Here is a 21,983-nt window from a genome sequence, read left to right on the forward strand (position 1 = left end):
TGCATTTAGCCTATTAGCATCCTCACTGATTGTACCTACTGCTGATGGCTTGCAATTGAAATCGCTGCTTTTACCCCTGGGCACAGCCTGCAAAAAGGTCTCACAGATGTGGACTGCAGGCTGAGCAAGCTGAGGCACCGACATCGTGTTTGGTGGGTGCTGCACCCCCTCTGAAGATGGAGCAGGGAAAGGCAATCAGTGGGACTGGCAGGAGAAAGTAATACTGCAGTATGATGAGAAAAGCCAAAAATACCACCAGGGAAGATGGAGTATTGCAGTGGTAGACAGAGAAGCCTTGAGGCCTGGCAGTATCTTACTGCATACTGTGTTTGTATAGATAAAAACATTGGTATCATGTCAAAAACTGTTTTGCAAAATAGCCAACTACAGTTTTATCTGATATATCCCTGTCTGTCTGTACAGCACTTGGCACAAAATTAAAATACCACAACAGAGCCAGTGGGTTTCCAGTCTGACCACCATTATAAATTCACTTCTTACGCTGGGACCTGGGTCAGCTTAACCAAATTAACTGTAGTATGTCAGAAAATCCAATATCGCTAGCATTACTTTTAGATGAACACCATGGTATGGGGGAACACATCAAAAGGAGTGGTTTCATTCTGGTGGATGCCTTTTGGTTAGTGGAATTAACTATGTAACTTCCTAGCTAGATTTATTTTGAAATGCCACTTCATTCTTGGTGAGATTTTGTCCACTAAGAATTTGCCCTTAGATGAATGCCTGAGAAGCATGAGGAACCTGACTGCTGGATCCTGAAATCAACACCAAACATGAGTATAAGAAGTATATTATTCTTCAAGGGGAACTCTGCTTGTCACCTTGTATTAATATAGGTGGACAGTTCACTGGCTCTCACTTCTCTAATTCCTAACACAGAGAGGCAGGCTCAATGAGAGAGCTTTTCATAATAGATATTAATTTTGTTTGGGAGTCGTTCAGGCGCTGTGATGAAAGGTAGAATTATAAAAGTCTTGGAGAACTGTGTGTGTTTATAGTGGCAATCTTTGGCTAAGGTAGAGACTAAGGTTTTAGCTATCTTAGTTAAAACAAAAAGCAAGCACTGAGGTATTTAGTTCTTGTTAGTGTAGATCTATAAACTTTGTAAAGCAACAGAACTGCAGGATTTTTGCCTCATGCTTTGCAGAGAAGTGCCCTGTGCAGTGCTGCAGTGTGAAGAGCAGGGACTGTGTGACGTCTGCTTCTCACTGCAGAGTAAGCTGCAAGTGGTGACAGTGTGAATGCAGGACAAGGTTCCTCCCTACCCCGTGAAGGTGTCCCATATGCAGTGCTGTCTTTGGGTGAATCCATCAGTGCAGCTGCCTGAGCCTGCTGTGGGTGGAGGAAGAAAGGGGTCAGGACGGCGTTCGGCTCTAGCCTGTAGTTGCTGTAAGACAACCAGATTTTAAGTATGATCTATTCCTATTAAATACTGAAAATAAATTTGTGAACTTTTCCTCATTGAAGACTAAAATGCATGATAAGATATGCAAGTCCAGAATGTGAGATAAATGGCAAATAATAGTCCAAGCAACTTTTGTGATCCAGTTGTTCTCTCCCCTTGGCAAGGATAAGCATGCTGTCTGTTGTTCAGGAAGTTTCATCCTCCTTGATACAAAGCATTGGGTGAACATGTGGGTTATTTCTCCCAGATAGCCTTGACCGGCTCTTGAAAATCCCCTTATAGGGCAGGAGGGAAGAAAGCATTTTGCCCTTCCCAAGAACCTTCACAGAGGCTGTGCATCCTGCCCGAGACCAGCTCTGACAGTCACTGCTGCACACTAATGCAATCTCATGCTGTCTCTCTCCTGGAGATCGCTTTCAGTTCTCAGCTGCCTGGGTGATGTGAGCCCCGGTGAGCCCCACAGCACGGCTGGCAGCGTGATGCAGGGAGCAGCCCGGCTCATTCACTCGCTTGCTGTCTCCCAGCAGGGAGCTCATGGCTGCTGGATTCAGAGGGACGTTTCTGACACATCTCAAGCAAGAGCTCGATGGCACTGTTAATAGAGCATGGCTGTCTCATTTGTAGGCTCTATTCATCTGACAGCTGAGAATTATCGGTACTGATGCTTCACTCCCTCTCTCTTTTTCTCTAAGCTAGTGATTTGTCTATGTTATGGGTAGGCAAGCTTGACAAAACATTACACATTAGCAGCTGAGACGGTGTTTGAAATGGGAAAATTGCTAGCAAACTGCTCCATTAGAGACCAAGTAACAAATTCTTTCTTTCCTTCATTGAAAGAGAGATAGTTAAGGTCCAAATTAATACAACTGTCTCCCCCACTCTGCAGGGGAAATCATTCTTCAAGACAAATGGCTTCGTCACCCCTGGGAGCTGAGCTGGCTCTGCAAGGCTGCCTTAGGGAGAGCTTTTAACCTTTGTGTTTTGCCATCCTGGGTGTGAGCAGTACAGGCGCCAGCTGAGGAGGTGATGAAAAGATTTGCACCTCAGTGAACTCTGAGATAGATTAGCATGGGAATTTGAGTGCTTATTCTTTGCTCTGGGATCATTTGTCATATCTAACTGCATAGTTTCCTATTTTTTTGTGTTTTTTTTTTCTCCGATGTTTACTTTTTGCTCTTATTGCTGCAAAGTTATTCAGAAAGAGTGAGAAGAAGGAAGACTTTATCCTGTCTAGCATCGTGTTGTTACAAGAAAAATGTATCTGAATCCATTGGATCCTCATACTCTCCAATCTCTGATAACATATTAGAGAGGGGAAAGGAAATTGTTCTTGTCCTTTGATGTTGTTGTCGAAGGCAATAAAATAAAGCTTCAAGAGGCAGACAGCACTGCTGTATGTCAGGAGGGGGGAGATATGCTTCAGTTCATCCAAATGATGCAGCTGGCAGCAGGCGACAGGCACAGTGAAATGGGTAACTGAAAGGAGGAACAAAAGCCCCTGAGAGGTTTGAACATGGCCAATTTATTTTATCAGCCTTGTGAATTCAACTTGTGTAGCCTTTTAAATGGATCTTATTATGAAATACCAGAGGAAAATTGAGCAAAATTTTATTGAGTTGTAAGAAATCTTTAATGTGGCAGACAATAGTTCAAATGATCAAAGTTTACTCTTTTAGGATTTCATCTCATGTACAGAGTTCTCAAATGTATTGTAAAACTAATTTATAGAGTATTCCAGCGATGCACAAAATAAATCATCTCGTTCCTTTGCACTAGTGCAGGTTGTTTTATAGTGTGTCAGTGCTTCACGGGATGCACAGACAGACCATGAAAGAAACAGTTTTCTGAGGCCATGTTTGGGTATAGCAGCTTCTAGTTCAGCTGCATTTTGTTCCCAGGTTGGAATCACTCGAGAACAAGGGCTGGTGAGAGAGGTTCAGCCTGCCATACCACTTGTTGCTTCTGTGTGAGCATCTGCAAACTGCAGTCACAGTGCACCAAGCAGAAACACCATGTGTAGCCTTCAGTCCTTCTTTGACAAAGAGCTTTGTACAGTAGGAACAGGTGAGGTGTTAAGGTGGCAGTGCAGCAGCAGATGACAGCAGCCTTGTTCATCTCTTGGCCACTGCTGCAAATGTTCTAGGAAAGGGCAGTGCAGGTTGTGCTGTGGAGCAGCCCTTTCGTATTCCTCTCTGCCTTCTCCAGAAATTGGTCGTATCACTCAAAGTCTGCGCTACTCCAATTTTGGTTTTTTTTTTGCGCTCTGTGGGGTTATTTTGTGTGGATTTACACTTCCGAGTGACTGAAATGTCCTTGGAATTTGAAGCAGTTATAAAATCGGGCCATATTTCCCTCCTGGTGGTGTGTTCGGGTTGCACCATAAGGACAGCTCTGTGCCTGTGTGCCATTCCCATCCGTACAGCAAGGAGCTGGGCAAGCGGGCCCTGCTTTGTTCCTAGAAGTGTCTGCTTAGAAATATTTGGGCGGAGTTACTGAGCTGGCAAGCTGACAAAAAGCCTTTATGGGAAGAGTGTACCACTAACTCTGGTGACAAACACCCAACAATAGCAGTGTGCTGAGCGTGCAGCAATCTGCATGCACTGCGGGCTGGCCGGGAACGATGCCCGTTATATTTAGAGCAAGGGAGGGAAATCTCAAATGCTAATTCAAATCACAAAACAAGGAAGAGAACTAACTCCGATTGCAGCCTTTAAAATAGACTACTACAGAAATGAAGAGGTCTGTGCAAATTGGCTGTACAAATATCTCAATGTTTATGGCTTAAATAGCTTCTCAAAGCGTAACCGAGCTGGCAAAATAGTGTGTTTTCAAGGGAATTTTTTGCCTGTTGAAAGCACAGATCAACAGAAGGATATGCTGTGCGGTAGAGGGTTGATGGGCTGTATTCCTTTTCTCTGCCCCCTTCCATAGTGCTTAAAAACCTTCGTTCAGTTCTGCCTGTAGCTCATTTTATCTCTGTTCCTGGTCTTTAATTTTTTCCTCCCTTCTGCACTGCTGCAGCAACCCTAAATAACTCCAGTGGTTCCTTCCTTCACTCCACTGTCTTCATATTTCAATTCTTAAGCATTTCCAACCACAGATTTCTGCAATTGTAACTCTTTCTTTATATCACATTTTTGAAGAGAAAAAAAAAAAACAAAAACAACAGCAACACAACTTTTGAATAGTAAGAACTAAGTAAAATCAAAGCATGCTTTCTATTCCTGCTGTATTTGCATGATTTTAACTGCCACGGACATCTGAATTTGTTGTAAGGGGGGTCTTGTTTTACATTTGTAATTGAGATACATATTTAGGGTTCATGTGAGGAGAAAGCAGTCCTTCTTGCAGGTATTTGGGGATCTTGCTTCTGAGAAGGCACAAAAATGAATGTTACTGCATGCAGTATCTTAATGCTGCTCACTTTTTGTTACTGGTACAAGCATTTATGCTACTTTGTAAAGAATGTTTCTTTCAAAACAGAGCTCAGAAATGAAAACAGCAGCATATTCACTTAGTCTGGACCATATTTTATAACAATTTTGATATTTGTTAGTGAAAATTGAAGCATGGAGTCCTTTCTCCTCTGTTTTAAATAGATTTCCCCTCCCCCAAAGATAAGGAAAAAAGTTAAAAATCTGAATTTATATTGCAGTGGTTTCCACACTGTTCTGCAGTAGTATTATTAATGCAAGTGTTGGATACGGGGCGGAACTTTGGCGTCTTCCCACAGATTGTTGCTCCTGAGTCACTCAGCTGGTATTATTAATCTGCTCATTAAGCTGTCACAAAATAGCATCGCTTTTGGTTTGGTTACCTGCTATTTGCAGTGAGGGAAAGCATCTGTATTTTCCACCTTAATTTTGACTAAGTAGTCATGCAGTATACCTAGGATTTTTTTTAAGTAATCCCTTGTGCTTTAAAGAAGCAATTTCTACAGCTTTTTTGTTTGTTTGTTTAAATACAAACTTAATGTAATCAACGAGATGAATTTCTTTTCTAAGCATTTTTTTTTCAGCATTTTTTCCACTTAGGGCTTTCAAAAGAAAATCTATTTCATGTATAAACCTCTATGAAATAATTGCGTATTTGTGCAAAACAAACAAACAAAAACCCAACAGTTTTAATGTTTACTGTTATTCCACTCCTGTAATTGTGTATTTAACATGTATATTTCTTTGTTTGTTTTCAGCCGTTTGGAACAAAACCTCATCAAAATTATTCCCCCTGGAGCTTTTACCCAGTACAAGAAACTTAAGAGAATGTAAGTCCTAATAATAAGGCCAAAATGCAAGAGCAATTTTGAATCTTCTAGCTTCACGTTTTGCAGTGTTATTTTAGAAACATATTGGCAATTTCTATGTTGAAATCACTGGGGATTGCACAAATCATCTCTTCATAGTGTGTGCAACAACGGGATTAGATTTAGGATGACTACCAGTGCATGAAATCCTTTATAATGCTTAAATTCCCTTTCAAAGGATGTGAGCTAATTAGTTAGTCTGTTCAAACGAATCTGCTTACTCAGAAAAGGTATTAAATTCTGTATTTTTCTCTTACTCATTCTGGTTTTTGTTCACAGCACTCCGTTGTGTTGACCCCTGTTACGGCAGGAGTACATGTTCCTGCAGAGTAGTTAGGAATATTTATATTGCATTCAATTGCTTGATTACAGGAAAACAAGCCTAGTGGAGCTCACTTTCTCAATTTCTCAATCACTGGTGAATACACAGACAATTCCTTCCTGATTAGCTCTTGTGTTGTCTCTGTGGATTTAACAATAAATTTTACAAAGTTTGATTCGTAGCAGCAATGCATACAAGCTGGTCGGTCCCCTGGTTTGTCTTGCTTTATGAGAGATGTTGTGACAGCAGAACTGTGATTCAGACAATGATGAAAAATGTTACTCCTGCCTCGCCATCCTATCAGGATGTTGATGGGTACCACTGGACCAGAAGTTGTCCAGACTTTGTATTCAGTGCTAAGACTGCTTAAAAATGGTACCTCTTACAGCTGTTGTTTTCTACTGTGTACAGTGCTTTCTGGAATTAAGAAACTGTCAGCTGACTCGACAAAATGCTACTGAATCATCAGAATGTTAATGCTTTTGGAATCTGAAATGTGCTGTACCGTTGGATTTGAGAGTGAAATTACTGTTTGCTGCTCCAGAGTTATCAGGTTGCTAAAGCTGAAGAGCTGTAAATATGGATCTTAATATTTAACTGGTCAAATCATCAATCTTGCAGAGTCTCTGTTCTAATGTCTCACTTTCAATATAGCTGTATGTATTTTTAAAGAAGTACTGTATTAGATAGCGAGATAGTAATTTCATTGAAAAATGACAGATCCCTTTTCAGTGACCTAACTTGTAACTTTTTCATGATTAAAGGCACTAGTTGAGTTCTTTCCGAGGTATAACTAATTTTAGATTTTGGCAGTGTTTTACTATCCTTTCATTTTTCATGATTGAGAATTGATATGAGACTTAACAAAAAAAAAGTTCTGTAACTTGACTAACTCCTCCAACCCAGTGTGGCAGTTATTAGGTGAAATGATTAATATTAGAATTTCAGAGCAGAATTCCATTAGCAAGTTGTGTTAACAGCTTTCTGGAGTATTACTGGCATCATCACTGGGATCTGAACTCCCATAATGAGTTATCCTTCCAAATGATCTGTGTCAAAGCTTAATTAACATGGGGCTGTTTTGTGGAAGACCTAGGGATAGTTAGGCTGCAGAATGTCCCATCGTGAACATGATGATTTGAAATTTGGTTATCAACCTGTCTCCTTATTAAAGTTTTTTGTTTTATTTTTTTTGCTACTGGACAGTGAGGCTTTAGACCAGGAGTTATTGTTACATGAAGTTTAAAACAATTTGTCCAATGATTTGAAGAGATAATTGGCATTATCTTTAACATAAGGTATATTAAAATATATCTTGTCAAGAAATTATCTCTTAAAAGATAAGTATTATCCATTCTTTCCCATAAAGGAAATACCAAGACATTCCTAATAGCACTGAAGTCTCCATTCTTGCATGGTCACACTGTCATTTCAGTGTGTGGTGTAACACATGAAGATTATTCATTTTGTTAATTGATGCCCTATCCTGGGTACAAATGAAGAACTTTGTTATTCTTCTTACTATAGATATTACAAATAATATTTTCATAGAACTCAAGGGATAATATTAGCACAATATCATGAATCATATTATTTTGTTCTACTCCTTCTGGTGGGCACATATGGTGGAATGCTAAGGATACAGACTGCTCATTTGCAGCGCTCTCAGTATTTTGATTGTTTACTATTTCCTGCAAGATGATGCTATTTCCTTTTCTTAAATAATTAGATGAGTGGTACTTTTTAGTACTCATTAGTACTTTTTTACTCATTAGATGAGTTTTTTAGGTAGGAACCACTTTAATCTTTAAATGACTTAATATCAGTAGGTTGGGATGATACCAGAAGGCGTATGTAGATTAGTTCAACTTTGTATTTGCATCTAGCTAAATTCAGTTGCTTAGAATGTCTCTTCAAGAGCTTCCAGTGTGACAGAGTGCTTGGTTTTTGGCAAAAGAGCTTAAAATGCTTTGTGTGACCTGGAATTCCCCTGATTACCCACATTTTGTCAAACAGAAGATTATGTTAAGCTAAATGTAACTGCTTCAGAAGGCAGACTAGACACTTGTAGGATTCAAATGTGCAGTTGAATTATACAATCCAGAATGATGGTTCCCCTGATTTTGAGGAGAATGTTACAACTCATTGCTTGCTCTTTAATCATTCAGGGGCTCTAGAAGAGTATGGGGGGGGCTTGAACGAGGTACATCCCATTTGTTTCAAGGAAAAGCAGTGATATCTTCACCCATACATGCCTTTTTTAATATATTTATGTATCAACAGTTGTGCTAATATCATTCTTTAATCATTTCCTTGCATTTTGTATTTGCTTTACTGAGGTTTCTAGTACAAGTTTGTAGCATAATGCTGAGTTAAGTGCATATCAACACTTTGAAAGATGTGAATGTACCTCTTTAGCTCTGGTGCTTGTAATGGCATTTCATGTTTTCAAATTCATTTTACTACATCTGAGCAGCAAACACATTGAGATTTGACATTCTTCTCAGTAGCTCTGTGATGTTGATACTTTTTTGAAGCAGCTTTTAAAAACTAAACCACACATGACATGGGTTTTTACTGAGTACTCTTGTCAGATGAGAATAGCCCAGTTTCAATGTTAGAGATTTCCAGGTTATCTCTAATAATGCTAGTCAACAAAGAGAATGTTCGTTCACTAATAGTTTTGCATTTGGATGTATCTAAAAATAGATGTTTTGTTTCTAAACCTTTCACAGTGAAGACATTTAAGCCAATGTCTTTGCCATGCAGTCAAATGTTACATATACTGTGACTCACAGGTGCACTTTATTCCCTACTGCAAAGTCATCAGCAGTTTATGTATCTAACTGGTAACTGGGCACTGCCACCCACTGCTACCCTCCAAGGTGTGTTAAGCAGCCCTTTGAAAGCAGACAGTCTCTACTGTGCTGTCAGAGCTGCAGGGAAATGCGTGTGTGGTGACTAATGTATTCCCTGCCTGGGTGGAATCCTGATAAGTTTATTATATTTCCAGCCAAAGAGCCACAGTTCCACTGAGTGATTCAGCAATACCCTAAAATATGGAAATGAGCCCTATGAGACCTAAATTGACTTAATAGGTTAGAGAAACCCTTATCTCTTTGTCTTGATGTAAATCAAGCACAAAATAAGATGATTTTGTCGGACAGCAGCAGACCAAAGGAAGAGAGCAAAAATACAATGACATAATTGAATCCCTTTGTCTCAGTCAAATCAGAAGGAGATGGAGCCTCCTCTTCCAACAGCAGTAGATCCTGGCTCTAATGGAAAGGAAATAATGTGTCTAATTATCTTCTAATGCTGATTGTAGTGCATCTGCATGAAGTGGTAAGTTTCATCACTCAGCATGGCATTTATGCACGTTCAGGCACCATTCGTTACATGCTCATTAGCATCTGGACATGGGGAGAGAGAAAGGATGGAAATGCTGAAATGTAGCAAGTCAATAAGATAGTGCCGAAATACTTGTTTCCAGTACTTGATTCCCCTTTTCAGATTCTCTGTTCAGCAAGCTGATTTCATTCCCTTGTAGCAAATCCTATTGTGATCCCCAATAAACAGCACAAATTCATACCAGACTTGTGCTTGTGAATTATAAGACAAAAAGCAGCAAGCACTAGAGATTTTAAAAAAGACAGAAAACTAAATATACCTCTTTTAACTGTCACAAACTTGGCTTCTGTGAGTTGAGCCAAGAAACAAGAAACCTTCACTGAATGCTGTCTTTGTAGGCAGAATGCTGTGACAGAAAACACTGGTGGGTTGCGTAGCAGTTATTCGTTGACCCAAAGAACTAAAGAAAATCCTGCTTTATGCAGCTAGATTTGAAAACAGTTCATTAAAATTGTATCCAACAGAATTTACACCTCATGGCATGTGTAGAATAGAAAGCATATTTATTTTCTGATTCTTGACTTTCAAATAGTGTTTATTGAGGATCTATACAGGGTTGTTAGCACCTGCCCTGGCAGAAGTTAGAGTAGAGATGTATAGGCTGAAAAGCTGCATTACTCCAGCTTCAGCCATCATTTAAATTATTTGATACTGCTGATAAAAGTTGATATGAACTATCAGTGAATGCAACAAAGCGGCTGAAAGTTATGCCCTTAGCTAAGCACCAGGTTGAACTGATTGACAGCGCGATTGGCTTGCAGTGACAGCCATAGTAAGGCTCCCATATCTGAGCATCTGTAAATTTGGCACCACATATGAAGAAAGGGTATTGCAGCCTATAATTGACTGATATATACATGGTTGGTTGTGATTAAGATTGAAGGTTGGTTGGTTTTTTTTTTCAATCAAGGAACACGCTTTCCCTAGCAAATGACAGCATTGTATAAGTGAATTCCACACACAGCATAGCTAAAGTATTGGAGAAATCTCACTGGGGTTCCCAAATGGGGTCTGCACCAGTAGAGTGTAAGGCTTCAGAGGTCTGTGATTTCCATTCAGATACTCAAATCTTTTCCCTTCCATCTGAAAACTCGGTGCAGATCTGCCATTGCTGTGTCAATCCTCTTCTTACCTACTGCACCAGATGAAGGTCCTAGCAGAATTTTACGCTGCTTGTTTTCTCCAGGCCATTAGAAAACAAGCATAACTGGTGCAAAGCTAAACTGTGACACTGTCACCTCCTCTGGGATCAGGAGGGGCGGTAGTCTGTTTCCCATTCCTTCTCCCGTAAGTAGCAAACTGAGTTTGGTGCAGGAAAAGTCCTGCATCGCAACAATTTTGTCACCTTACGAATTACCAATATTGGTAGGGGTACACCGAGACTAACCCTTAGTGTAATTTCCTAGGCTTTAGATGGGAATTTATTTTAACTATACTGCATTTCTCATATTTATAAGGATGCTCATCTCTACACCCCAATTACCACAAAGTTTTTTTCTGTAGCCAAATCCTGTCTTGCTGCTTCAGAAGCCATTCCCCAGTGCCTGCACCACGCAGACAACATTAATCCCACCTTCTTCATTACTGTGTGTCCTGACAGCACTTTCTATTCACTTCAGAACATTTCCTCACTTTATCTATGATTTCACTTAAAATCCAAATATGGTCTGCTTACTATTATCAAGTTACCCTTCCAAGCCAATGTTTAAACATACAAACCATCTTAGAGCTTTAGCATAGGCTGCCCCTCGTGCTTGAGGGACGCCTTGCACAGTCACAGTGCCACATCTACTATTAAAAGTTCTGAAGATGTTTTATAAACAGTTAATATTCAGTGGGCCACTGCGCGGTTGTTACTGTTAAAAGCTTCTCATAAAATTCTTTGTTTCAATGCCCATAACCTGATAGGCCTTACCTACAGGAGAGTTGCAGTGTGTTGAAGTTTCAGCCTGTCGTACAGCTGATGGTTTTTGTTCATTGCTGGAATTTTCCTGTCTGTGTCCCTGCATTCTGTAATTCCTCCGAGGTACTATCATGTTTTAGTTGCATTTCTGTATCAAGCATCTTCTTCCAAAACATTACAATTATGTAAATATTCAAGCTCAAATATTTTCATCCCATTCCATTTTACGAATATTCTTTTAATCTTTCCTTCTTTTTACAGAGACATCAGCAAGAATCAGATATCTGACATCGCACCAGATGCCTTCAAAGGCTTGAAATCTCTCATTTCATTGTAAGTAGAAAATAGAACTGAAGTAGAATTTTTGGAGAGTATGTATGTAAGAGAAACGATAATGTGCTGTCTGGGAGAAGTTGTGTTTCTGTGTGCAAGTGCCAGCTTGCATGAAGCATCTAATCTTTTGTAAATGAAAAATTGATCACAAAGGATAGGAGGTCATGAAGGCTAGAAAAAGAAATGGTTTACACATCTCTAAGAAGTGTATTTATTTATAAAATATAGTTGGACACCTCCAAAGCTATATACTTGTTCACTTCTTCAAAGCCCATGCGTTACTGCATCTGCTGTACATGTGTACCTGCAGGCTAATCCATACCCTCACCTCATCATGGCACACAAAAGCCATCATAGCTTAAATGTTTTTGATGGTATCAATCAGGGTAGATCAGGGGCCGATGCTTCTGTACCAAAGTTCTGTGTTGTACAAAACTGAGGTCTGAGTTTTTGTGGGGGTTTTTTCTGTGTTTTATTTTTGTTGTAGTTTCTTCAAACTAGCTAGGGAAGAACCTGAGCTCTTAGCAAAAACTTCACATTTCTTAGCTATAATTACTACATTATTAAGCTGGAAAGGGACTAAAATACTACTTTAATCAGAAACTAAGATGAAGGTAGGATTCTTGACAAGCACTCATTTCTGTTTATAGAACACAGAAACTGCTTGTAAGACCAAGCTGATTTCAAAGTATTTCGACCTAGCTATTCACCTCACTGCTAAAACAGTGGAACTTTTTGTTGGTAAAAGAGAGCTTAAAAAAGTTCAGAAGCTGCACTAGGAGAATGAACTGGAATGGAGTATTGGAAAGAGACCTGAGTTGAGACAAGAGAATAAGCTCAACTGTGCCAATATTTACTTGCATTAAAGACAGTTTAGAAACATTTAACTCATTAATATTCATGTCCTATAGCTTCGTTTTTAAGGCTGTAGTTTATTCCCAAAAGCTGCCATAGTTCTATCCTCTGAATGCTCTATAATTCTAACAACCTATAAAACTTGTTTTCTAGATCTAATATTAGAAGGCTATTTAGTACTAAATTTGTGTTGCAAGGAAATTTTGAGGCAGAATGCAGAAGGATGGGTGTTTCATTGTGCCCTGAATCCAGCTGGGAAAATGCCAGAAATATATATTAAGTGTTGCTAGCCTTTGTTGAATAGTTAGAGCACTGTTATTCAACCTACTGTGGAAATGGCCAAATCCCTCAGTGCTGTCTGGAAATGATTCACTAAGAGAATGATATTTACTGAACACTACAGTTTTGGCATCACGTGATGCTGCTGATGCTGCAGTGCTACAGCTTTCTGGGCTTGGCAAAGCTGGCTCGAGTAAACTAGGCAGGCAAGAGGCTTCCACTGGGGCTGACTTCCCAACTCAGAAATGTTTCAGATTTAGCTACAAATACTTCAGATACCCCTCCAGGAGTGGGAGGAGTGACAGGAGTGGGACAAAACACATTGGATTCGAGAGAGATGAAGTGAGAATATAAACAGGGCAGGAAGTTCTAGTGGTACGACTTGCACAAAGATGCAAGTGAAGTGATTCTGTATTCTCTGACCAGTCACCCAAAACTGTGTTTTCAGTAAATCAGGCCAAACTGGCTTAAGTATGTTTATATCCAAGTGGGTGGAATAGACTTTATGCTTGCCACTGGTTTTGCTTTCTTTTGAAAGGCTTTGCTCTGGCTGTTCATTGCAAGTAGGTCTTACAGCTGCTTTGCCTGTGGCTGACAGGCAAGAGATAGTTTAGTTCCCTTCTCTTTCACACAGACCTCTGCCAGGTTCTTCCCTCCTGGTCACTGTTCTCGTTGTTCTCAGATTATTTCTCTGCTGATGTGCAGTATCTGGCTTTTCTGTCTTAGCCCTTCTCCGAACAAGAGGATGTAGTTTTATTTTCATCTGACCTCTAATACAGCCACCAGTTCAGTTCTGTCAACCACAAGAAGACAAGTGCAAGAGCAGATGACTCCTTTGAAGTGCCAGTCCTCCCAGTGAAAATGCCAAAGGGGAAAGAACAGGGATGTAGAAATGAAGTAAGACAGTTTGCTAACTAGCGTTTTCTCTTTTAAATGGCTGGTTTTGTGCCTGAGGCCCCACTAACCTGACTCAGCTGCATGCCCTAAAGGAACACTGCTCTGCATACAATGCTGCCGCTCAGCTGAGAGAACCTTTTTTATTTTTTGTGTATAGAAGCCAGCTGTGATTGGTGGCATACATTTTAATGAGACACCGTTGAGGTTTAACCCATGCACAAAGCAGCTGGATTTTTCAGTTTGCTGAGTTAATGCAGTAGTAAAGGAGTGGGAAGTATGAAAGCGCAAATGAAAATAATCAACTTTGTTTCCATTAAAAATGAAGTAGTGCTGTACTTCCCAAAATCCATGCTTTTTTTTTTTAGCTCCTCCCTTAACTTCCAGATTGCATGCAATTGCATTACTCCCTAGGGGTCCAAGAGAGTGAAAGTGCTCATCTGGAAGACAGCCAACATTGTTAGCCTAGCTGGCTTGTGGAGGCCTATGTGTAGTGAGTTGCTGCTCTACTTTCTTCTGAAGTTAACCTGGGTTAGTAATTGTTTCTAAGAGTACTCTGCCTACCTAGGTAGAGATGGAAGAAAAAAACATGCATTATAGTTTTAAAACACAGGAATGTTTCTTACATTATTAGAAGTGATTTCCTCTAAAAATACGTGTAACTTAAATCTTTTAGAACTGCTTAGTGACCCACATTCTAGCAGATCGTAAGTTTTTCTTTTAAATCCATGTATTTTCTCTATCAGGAAATCCATCAGTGGGAGTCAAGCAGGTCACAAAAAGTTAACATTCCGAAAAAGCCATTTCTACCCTGGATTTTCTCTGCACTTAACTAAAGAAAGGCAAACTTGCTCTCATAAGGATTCAGGGCCTCTTCATTCCATGCACAAAGGACAAAAAATTATTTTCTCTCCATCCATTTTTCTGTAGGGTTTTGTTCCCTTATATATACAACAGCTCTGTGATATAAGGATTTTCTGTTCCATTTTTCTTACCAGAAATATGTAGGGATGTAGATTTCTTAATTTCTTCTCTAAGAACATCTTCAGTTCTTCCCAGAGTTTTGTTGCTTTTCCTTCTCCCTGCTGTGTCACGTGCAGGCTGGGCTCTGTCACTAACTGGTCACCTGTGAGTTCATTCTGCATATTCGATTCTATTACAGTTTCTGAAGTTCTCTTTCAGTATTTAGGCACTGCAGCTGGGGTCCCTAGCATATTTTTGGTAGGGACTAAACTTTAATCCTCTTTCTGGACAAAATCAAAAACAGAAGAAGGCCAAAACTCCAATGAAGTCTAGTTTGGGCAGAACAGGCCTGTGGAGTGCTGGCTATAATGGCTGCTGTTGAGGACGGAGGGTGTTACTGGCCAAGATATGGAAAAAAGTGTCTGTAGTTTTAAAAAAGCCACTGTGGGATTTGGGCAGAAAAAGTTATATTACATGACTTCTGTGGTAGCTGTTAGACAAGCATCCTGTTTGTACCAAAGTCTGCACTCCTGAAAAACTGAAAGTGTTTTTGTGTCTCAAAGAGAAGATAACGAGGATACGCTGAAGGCTGTAAAGATGGGTGAAAGCTGTAGCAATACTGTGGTGTTTGGGACCCCATGAAGTATCCCCAAGAAAAAAATAAGCAGTTAGAAAGAGTACACAGCAGGGATGTGAGTGAACAGTGGTAATGTAGCCTCAGCTTTTGTGTTCTGGCACACATGTTCTTGCTATCTAATACTCCTTTCCATAGAAATGTGGAAGCAAATAGTACACTTGCACTGAGAAGCACAGCAGAATTGGTCAATTGCAAAAGACTGCAATATCTTAATTGTAAGCAAAAGTTTGAGAAATGCTCTATTTGTAATGTCTTGCATTTACAAGTTACATAGGCTGAGTTCCATTCTGCTGGAGTTGAAGTGGTTAATAACTCAGTGCAGAACATGGAGCTGGGTTATGAATAGTTTCATGTTTCAAGATTGCTGCATGGACTTTCTGAAGTAAATTAATTTTTCATTTAATCAAATCAAAATCAGTTTGTAATATTGGCAAGAGAATTGTTTCAGCATTTGTTTATTGTTAATAGTGTCAGAGATAAATGTTATTCTCAGGTCAGTAAACTTCCCACAAGAGTACATTTGGAAGGCTATATCGAAACTATCAGGACAGTTTTTTTAAGCTGTGAATGAATACATTTCAGACTTATGCAGAGAGTGAGTTCCTCTGCTTTCATTCATGAACTGAATTAAGCCTGTAAACAGTTGAAAAGCTTAGAGGAGCCTAGGCACAAAGATGAGGGACCGCTTAGGCTGTGGCACAGCAGCCCCGTTCTGACCATCATCTCCTGGCTGATGTATGCCGTGTCATTCCCAGTGATTTGAAATCTGCAGTAAAGCACTGTCTATTGCACTAACTGCCAAACTTACTTTAAGGTAACAAATTGCTTTGGATAGCTTTACTGTGATTTATTTAGCCTAACTTGTTATGAAGACGAATGAAATAGTGCCGGGAAAAAAAAGTCACGTCTAAGTTTCTATCAGATATTAGGAATTTATTGCTGGTTTTACCTCTATCAATTCTTTCTCTTTTGAAAACTTGAATTCTTACTGAGCCTGTGCCATTGTATGCAGCTTGGGAAATATAATTCTTCCTAGCAAGAATTGTTTTCACAATCTGAAGGAAAGTTAAAAGCATTTTGAGGACTGAAAAAGACATTGCATAAAGTGAAAATCTGACACTTCAGTAAGAATGTCTGAGCCAAGCCAAAATAAAGGAACAGTTAGCTGGAAACCAGATGGCCTAGAATGAGGGATTCTGTCTCAGGCTTTCATACCCCAAAACAGCTCCAACTCAAATCCCAGGGAAAAATCTCAGGATTCTGGAATCTGACTTACCAAGTAGCTATGTTGCAACTGCTCTTGCAAGTAAGATATGCCAAAGAACTGTAAAATAAGGACAACACAGCAATTTCTGTTTCAGGCACTTCGAAGTAGGTATGGTAAACTTCAGTGCGTGTGAAAGGCAGCGTGTTTGTAGAGTCAGCAAATTCCTTAATTTTGAAATTGTCCAGGAGGTCAGAATGTCTCGAGACTGTGAACAATCACTGGAGCTTTCACATTTCCAGTGCTGCTGAAGGGCTCTGCCATGCCAGATACTTTCTCACTAAGATGACACACTTGTTGCTAGGCATGAGATAGTGCTCCCAGTGCATCATTCTTTGTCTGATGCTTCCCAGACTTTTAGATGAAGTTATGCAGTGACTGCTTAATCTTTTAGAGTAGAGCATCAGCTGGATTAACCTGCAAAATTTGAAGTTTAGTTGTAACCAGTAATTGTTTATTTGGTAATTAATAGTATCTTGGAATAGATACACTTTATATGGCATATAAAAGTGGAATAATAGTATCAGGCTGAAAAATTATAATGACTTGTTATGACTTTATATATTTATGTCATTTTCTACTGCAGATTTGTGATAACTCTATAAAGGGGAGTGGGTGAGGTTTTGTAAAATGCAGTAGGGGTTGCACTTAGCTTCTGAGGAAACACTCGTCTGCCATCACAATTTCCCAACAAATCTTAATCTCCTCTCTTTTTCTCCAGTATAAAAAATTAACTCTCTGTCCAGCTGCAGCTGAAATTGTTGTGGAGGAGCTCTCAAGGATGATAAACTCCCACAGATTCTATCCAAATAGGCAGCTGAGTGAGGAAAAGTATTTGTGTGATGCTGGGGGAAAGCGGGACATGTTTGGGCAATACAGATTGCACATGGAACTCAAGCATCATAACTAACTTTACACACAGAACTGCACGTTTTAATTTAATGAGGGATAAAATAAAGGTTTATAAGTCATTCCTTTTTCCAGTTCTTTTAGTTGAAAGCAACTAGTTGAGTCAGGAAAAAAAAAAAATAATTGTCCTGTTTTTAGAGCACTTTTTGTAAAAAGCTGAATATACCTGGATTTTCAGCAAACACTCCCTCTTCAGCTAAACAGGGGGGTGCTTCTGGGCATCTGCAGTGCAGTCAGAGGCTGTGCATTGCATGCAGTGTCCTTGCCACTGCTAGGAAGGTTGATGGTGGCCCCAAAACTGCTGCAGGTTGTTTGCCAATCTGCCAGGTGCTTCTGAAGAATAGCAGCTTGTGGTTCTTGGCCACGCTGGAAGCATTTAGCTGTGAACTGACAAACTGATGCTCTTCATGCTGCTGAGAATCTGGCCCCTCCTGGCTCAGCTGCACCTATGCCATAGCAGGAACCTGCTGATGGTAGAAGAGCCACAAAAACTGGGAAATGATTGCTTGAATTAAAAATACCATGAACAATCCCTTATTCTAGGCATTTCTGGGATGAGCTATACCTGTGTGTGGAAAACACAAGAATAATCCCTATGCATTGGCAAGCCTAGCATTTTGACACATCTTTGTGACTGTTTTCTTCTTTCATGCTGGTTTCCATCATTGTAATGGAGACTGTCATGCGTAGTGAGAAAAGGAAAAAAGGAACCATAATAAAAACTGGTCTCTTCATTTATTTTGGCTTATTTTATATTTATATTTATATATATAATATCTCTATTTTATACTTTCAAAATAAGCATTGTGAATAGAGAATCAGAGTATATCAGGCTTATTATACTGAAGTGTAAATCTTCTCCACCTGACAGTAGATGGCATTTATCAGACCTGTGGCTCATTTGGTTTCCCACCAAAGTTGAGGAGCACAGAGCAAACATTTTAGTAATTATTTTAACATTCTAATAAATGTCATTTTGATTCAATGAATTGTCTGCTGGTAGCAGTTAGTAAGCTGTTTTCTGGTATGTATTAATGTTATTAGTTAATTAAACATATTTTTGGTTTAAATTTCTGATGCTAGGGAATAGAATATGTTTCTATACCGGACTTGTACAATAGCTGGTAAACCTATGTGTCCTGCAAAATGTAACGAAAATACAAGAGGGATGCAAGTGAAGATGCATAACACTGTAGGCAGAGGTCTAAAATTTGTAGTCTACTAAAATTTAGTGAAAGAATTGGAGATGTAAATGAAGTTTACTGGCTGGCGAGTTCCTAACTATATGGCCTTTTCCTTATTTCCCATATTGTTTTGTTTGAAGTTCTGTTGTGTTTTTTTTTCTCTCCTTCTCTACCTCCACCCTTCCCAATGCCACTGTCCAAAAACACGACAGAGTTTTTCTGTGAGGTGAGCAGACAGGGCAGAGAGGGCAGTGCAGGCTCTAATGGGATGCCCACAGACTGGCCATTCTTTTCGGTAAGTGGGTACTATTCAGGGTGCTGCAGGTGATACATCCAGAACAAAAGCATCTTGAATCAAGAACCTGACAGTTATTCGTATCCGTGGGTATGTTTTCCTATTGTAGAAAAAAACAAGAGCTCTGAGGAGAGCGAAAGTTTCTGTGTTTTCTGTTAGAGTGAATGGAAATAAGTAACTCAAGAACTGAAATGCAAGGTCTGTGCATCTCCTCTGTAGGACCGTTTGACTTCAGCTCTGGCACAGCAGGCAGACAATGGCATTAGCTAATTTGGCTCTGTGTATTGCTGAACATGAATATGAATTTGAGACAAGTGCCTGAGCTCTCATACTGACTTTTGTTTAGCTGTTAATTTGTTCGAATGCTAATCTGCCACAAGCACATAAGCCCAATTACGTTTGAAAATTCTTATTTTCCTTTCATGGCTTCTAAAAGCGAAGCTTTGTTTTGTTTTAGAGATTATTTTAATGAGCTTTATTTTGTTCAAAATAACAAAGAAGCTGTATAAACACATGCAAGGTTTCAAATTCAGTGGAACACAGCATTGTGACCACCTGACTTTTAAATAAGTAAATGAAAGATTACTTTAACCAGAGTCATTCTTTGGTATTTGTACTCAGTAGTACCACAACTAACAACTGTACTAGCTGCAAATACTCTAGACCTTTATTTCACGTCTTTACTGCTTCTGCAGCCAAAATAACCCTTAGTCTGGAATGGATATTTTTTTTCCTTTTGTCCACATGCATCTGTAAGGCTTGGCTTCTGAACTCTTTCCTGTATTCTACAGTGTTATGCATTGCTATTATGCATTGCTGATCAGCATTGGTTATCCTGCTGCTTCACACAGATAAGGTGATAATCTCGCTTCAGAAAGTTTAGATGATAATGTTCATCTAAACTTTGTATATAGATGAAGCACTTGCTAAAAAAAATACTGTTCACTAGATTCTGTAGACATTAAGCTCATATTTTGACTGTAAAAAATATATTTGCAAATGAAATTAGGGAAGAAATAGGAAAAAAAATAGTGGGCACTCATTGCTCACCAAAAATTCACTGTATCAGCACATTAAAAGCCAGCTTCTTGATTCTGCAGTATATGAATAGAAATTACTGGACTAGATGATCTTAGAGGTTATCTCCAACCTTAATGATTCCATGATTTGTTTAGAGAAAATGCAATGCTGTGATCATTAATTCCTTGAGTGGAAGTTCAGTTCCTTCTAAACTACAAAAGTCATGAAAAATGAAGTTTCAAGTTCAGAATTTCATATCTGAGTTGTATTATTTTATTTATATTCATTTTATTTAGGCTCAGAAGTGATCTAGGAATTCTCCAACTCAGAGTCGATATTCTTCCAGTGACCGATGAACAGTAAATTGAAGTGGCCATACTCTGGGAAGGCTGGAGAGTAACGTAAATGGCCTGTCGTGCGAAGTGTTTGTTTTTCAGTGTGTTAAACACACCATAATATTTTAAGTGTTGAAAGTCAGAATAATCCAGGATTTGAGCCAGCGTCCGAGCCTCACGTAGCTGTTTGATTCATTGCTTGCGTGTTGTTGCACATTAAAAAGTTTGGGAATGAACCGTTTCAGTGACACGAGCAGCACAGCTTGGCATGAACCGGTTTGTAACCATTTATTGCATCCAGTGGAGAGCCCGCAAATAACATAAATCTTGTTTTCCTCAGTTTGATGCCTACTAAAATGGTCAAGGGGTGACATTCAGAGGGAGCCTGGACCTCTTCCCTGTTCCTGTGGCTCTTATGAACTCATTACTCACCTTCTCATCTGGGCAAATTTTATCAACTTACAAAAATTTCTTGAGAAAGTGCTTTAAGAAGTTTGAAGTCCTGTTTTATGATTTTGTTCTGATCCCTATGTAGGGTATTGTGTTGTAATGGTGGTTTTGTGTGTGTGGGTTTTTTTAGTTCTGATGATAATATGTCTTCAGTTTTTCAATAAAAAAGGAAATATTTTTATTATTGAAATGAATCGTAAATATGAGAGCATATATTTATGGTTGAAAAAATGAAGACTTATACAGTGCCTTTTACTTGTGTGTTTAATCTTCATTGTTAGCTTTTTTTCGTACCTAAACTGGACCTAAATTACTTCAGCGTTTCCAAAATATATGAGTATTCCCAGTTCAGACATTTCCTTTATTTATTATTTTTGTATATATTAGCCAGTTGAAACTGTAATAGCAGCTGGTGAAGCTGTAACATTTTATCCACTGATGCCTGTGTCACATTTCTTGGCAATTATTATATCTGGAGAGGGTCAATTATGTGAAGTTTTATCTGCAACTAGCTTCTGCTTTTAAATTCACTATCTCTGAGCAGAATTCTAGGTCTTTGATTCCTGCAATGTGCTTTTCAATGGTTAAAATACTTAAAAAGGATGAAAAAAACCTTGACAGAATGAAAAATATTTTAGATACACTTTCTGGATAATGTCCAGTTTCTACATTAGAAATGCTTTCCAACACCAGACGAAGCCTGAATCACAACGACTCATTGGATACCGTGTGCTCTCTGAAAAGAAAATGAGATCAGTAGTTAAATGAAATGCCCACAGATCCTGGGCATGGTACACAAGATCAATAAAGATGATAATGCAGAGATGTGGGAGGACACTAAACTGGTCTGTTATTTAAGATTTATTTTGCCTTCCCGTATCTTTCAGAGTGCTCTATGGAAACAAGATCACAGAGATTCCCCAGGGCCTTTTTGATGATCTTGTGTCTCTGCAGCTGCTGTAAGTATGATCTTTTCCTCTTCTTTATTTTACAGACTAACTAGATTTACTGATTTTTCAGCTTTAACATTAGTATAATCACCTTTTCCATTGAAAAGTCACTAGGACATGCTAGTCTGTTGTTTCTGTCGGGCAAAAGGGAGGCAAGGATTGAAAAAAGAAAGGTAATATGCCAACAGTTTTATAGCACAGTGCAAGTCACAGATTATAACAGACACAGAAGATTTAAGTGTGAGGAGGA

At 39.1% G+C, this 21,983-nt stretch overlaps 1 protein-coding gene across 2 annotated transcripts in view; it reads left to right on the forward strand.

The window, feature by feature from the left end:
* SLIT3 (slit guidance ligand 3) overlaps positions 1-21,983 on the forward strand; it is a 472,881-nt gene that overhangs the window by 318,812 nt on the left and 132,086 nt on the right. For both annotated transcript variants that reach the window (XM_042826239.1, XM_042826238.1), the window contains exons 11-13: positions 5,619-5,690; positions 11,627-11,698; positions 21,671-21,742. In XM_042826239.1, coding sequence (XP_042682173.1) covers positions 5,619-5,690; positions 11,627-11,698; positions 21,671-21,742 — 216 coding nt within the window. The remainder of the gene's footprint in view (positions 1-5,618; positions 5,691-11,626; positions 11,699-21,670; positions 21,743-21,983) is intronic.

Source organism: Centrocercus urophasianus, unplaced genomic scaffold (assembly GCF_019232065.1).
Source record: "Centrocercus urophasianus isolate 14NV4802_14NV808 unplaced genomic scaffold, USGS_Curo_1.0 seq_26, whole genome shotgun sequence".
Taxonomy (NCBI): domain Eukaryota; kingdom Metazoa; phylum Chordata; class Aves; order Galliformes; family Phasianidae; genus Centrocercus; species Centrocercus urophasianus.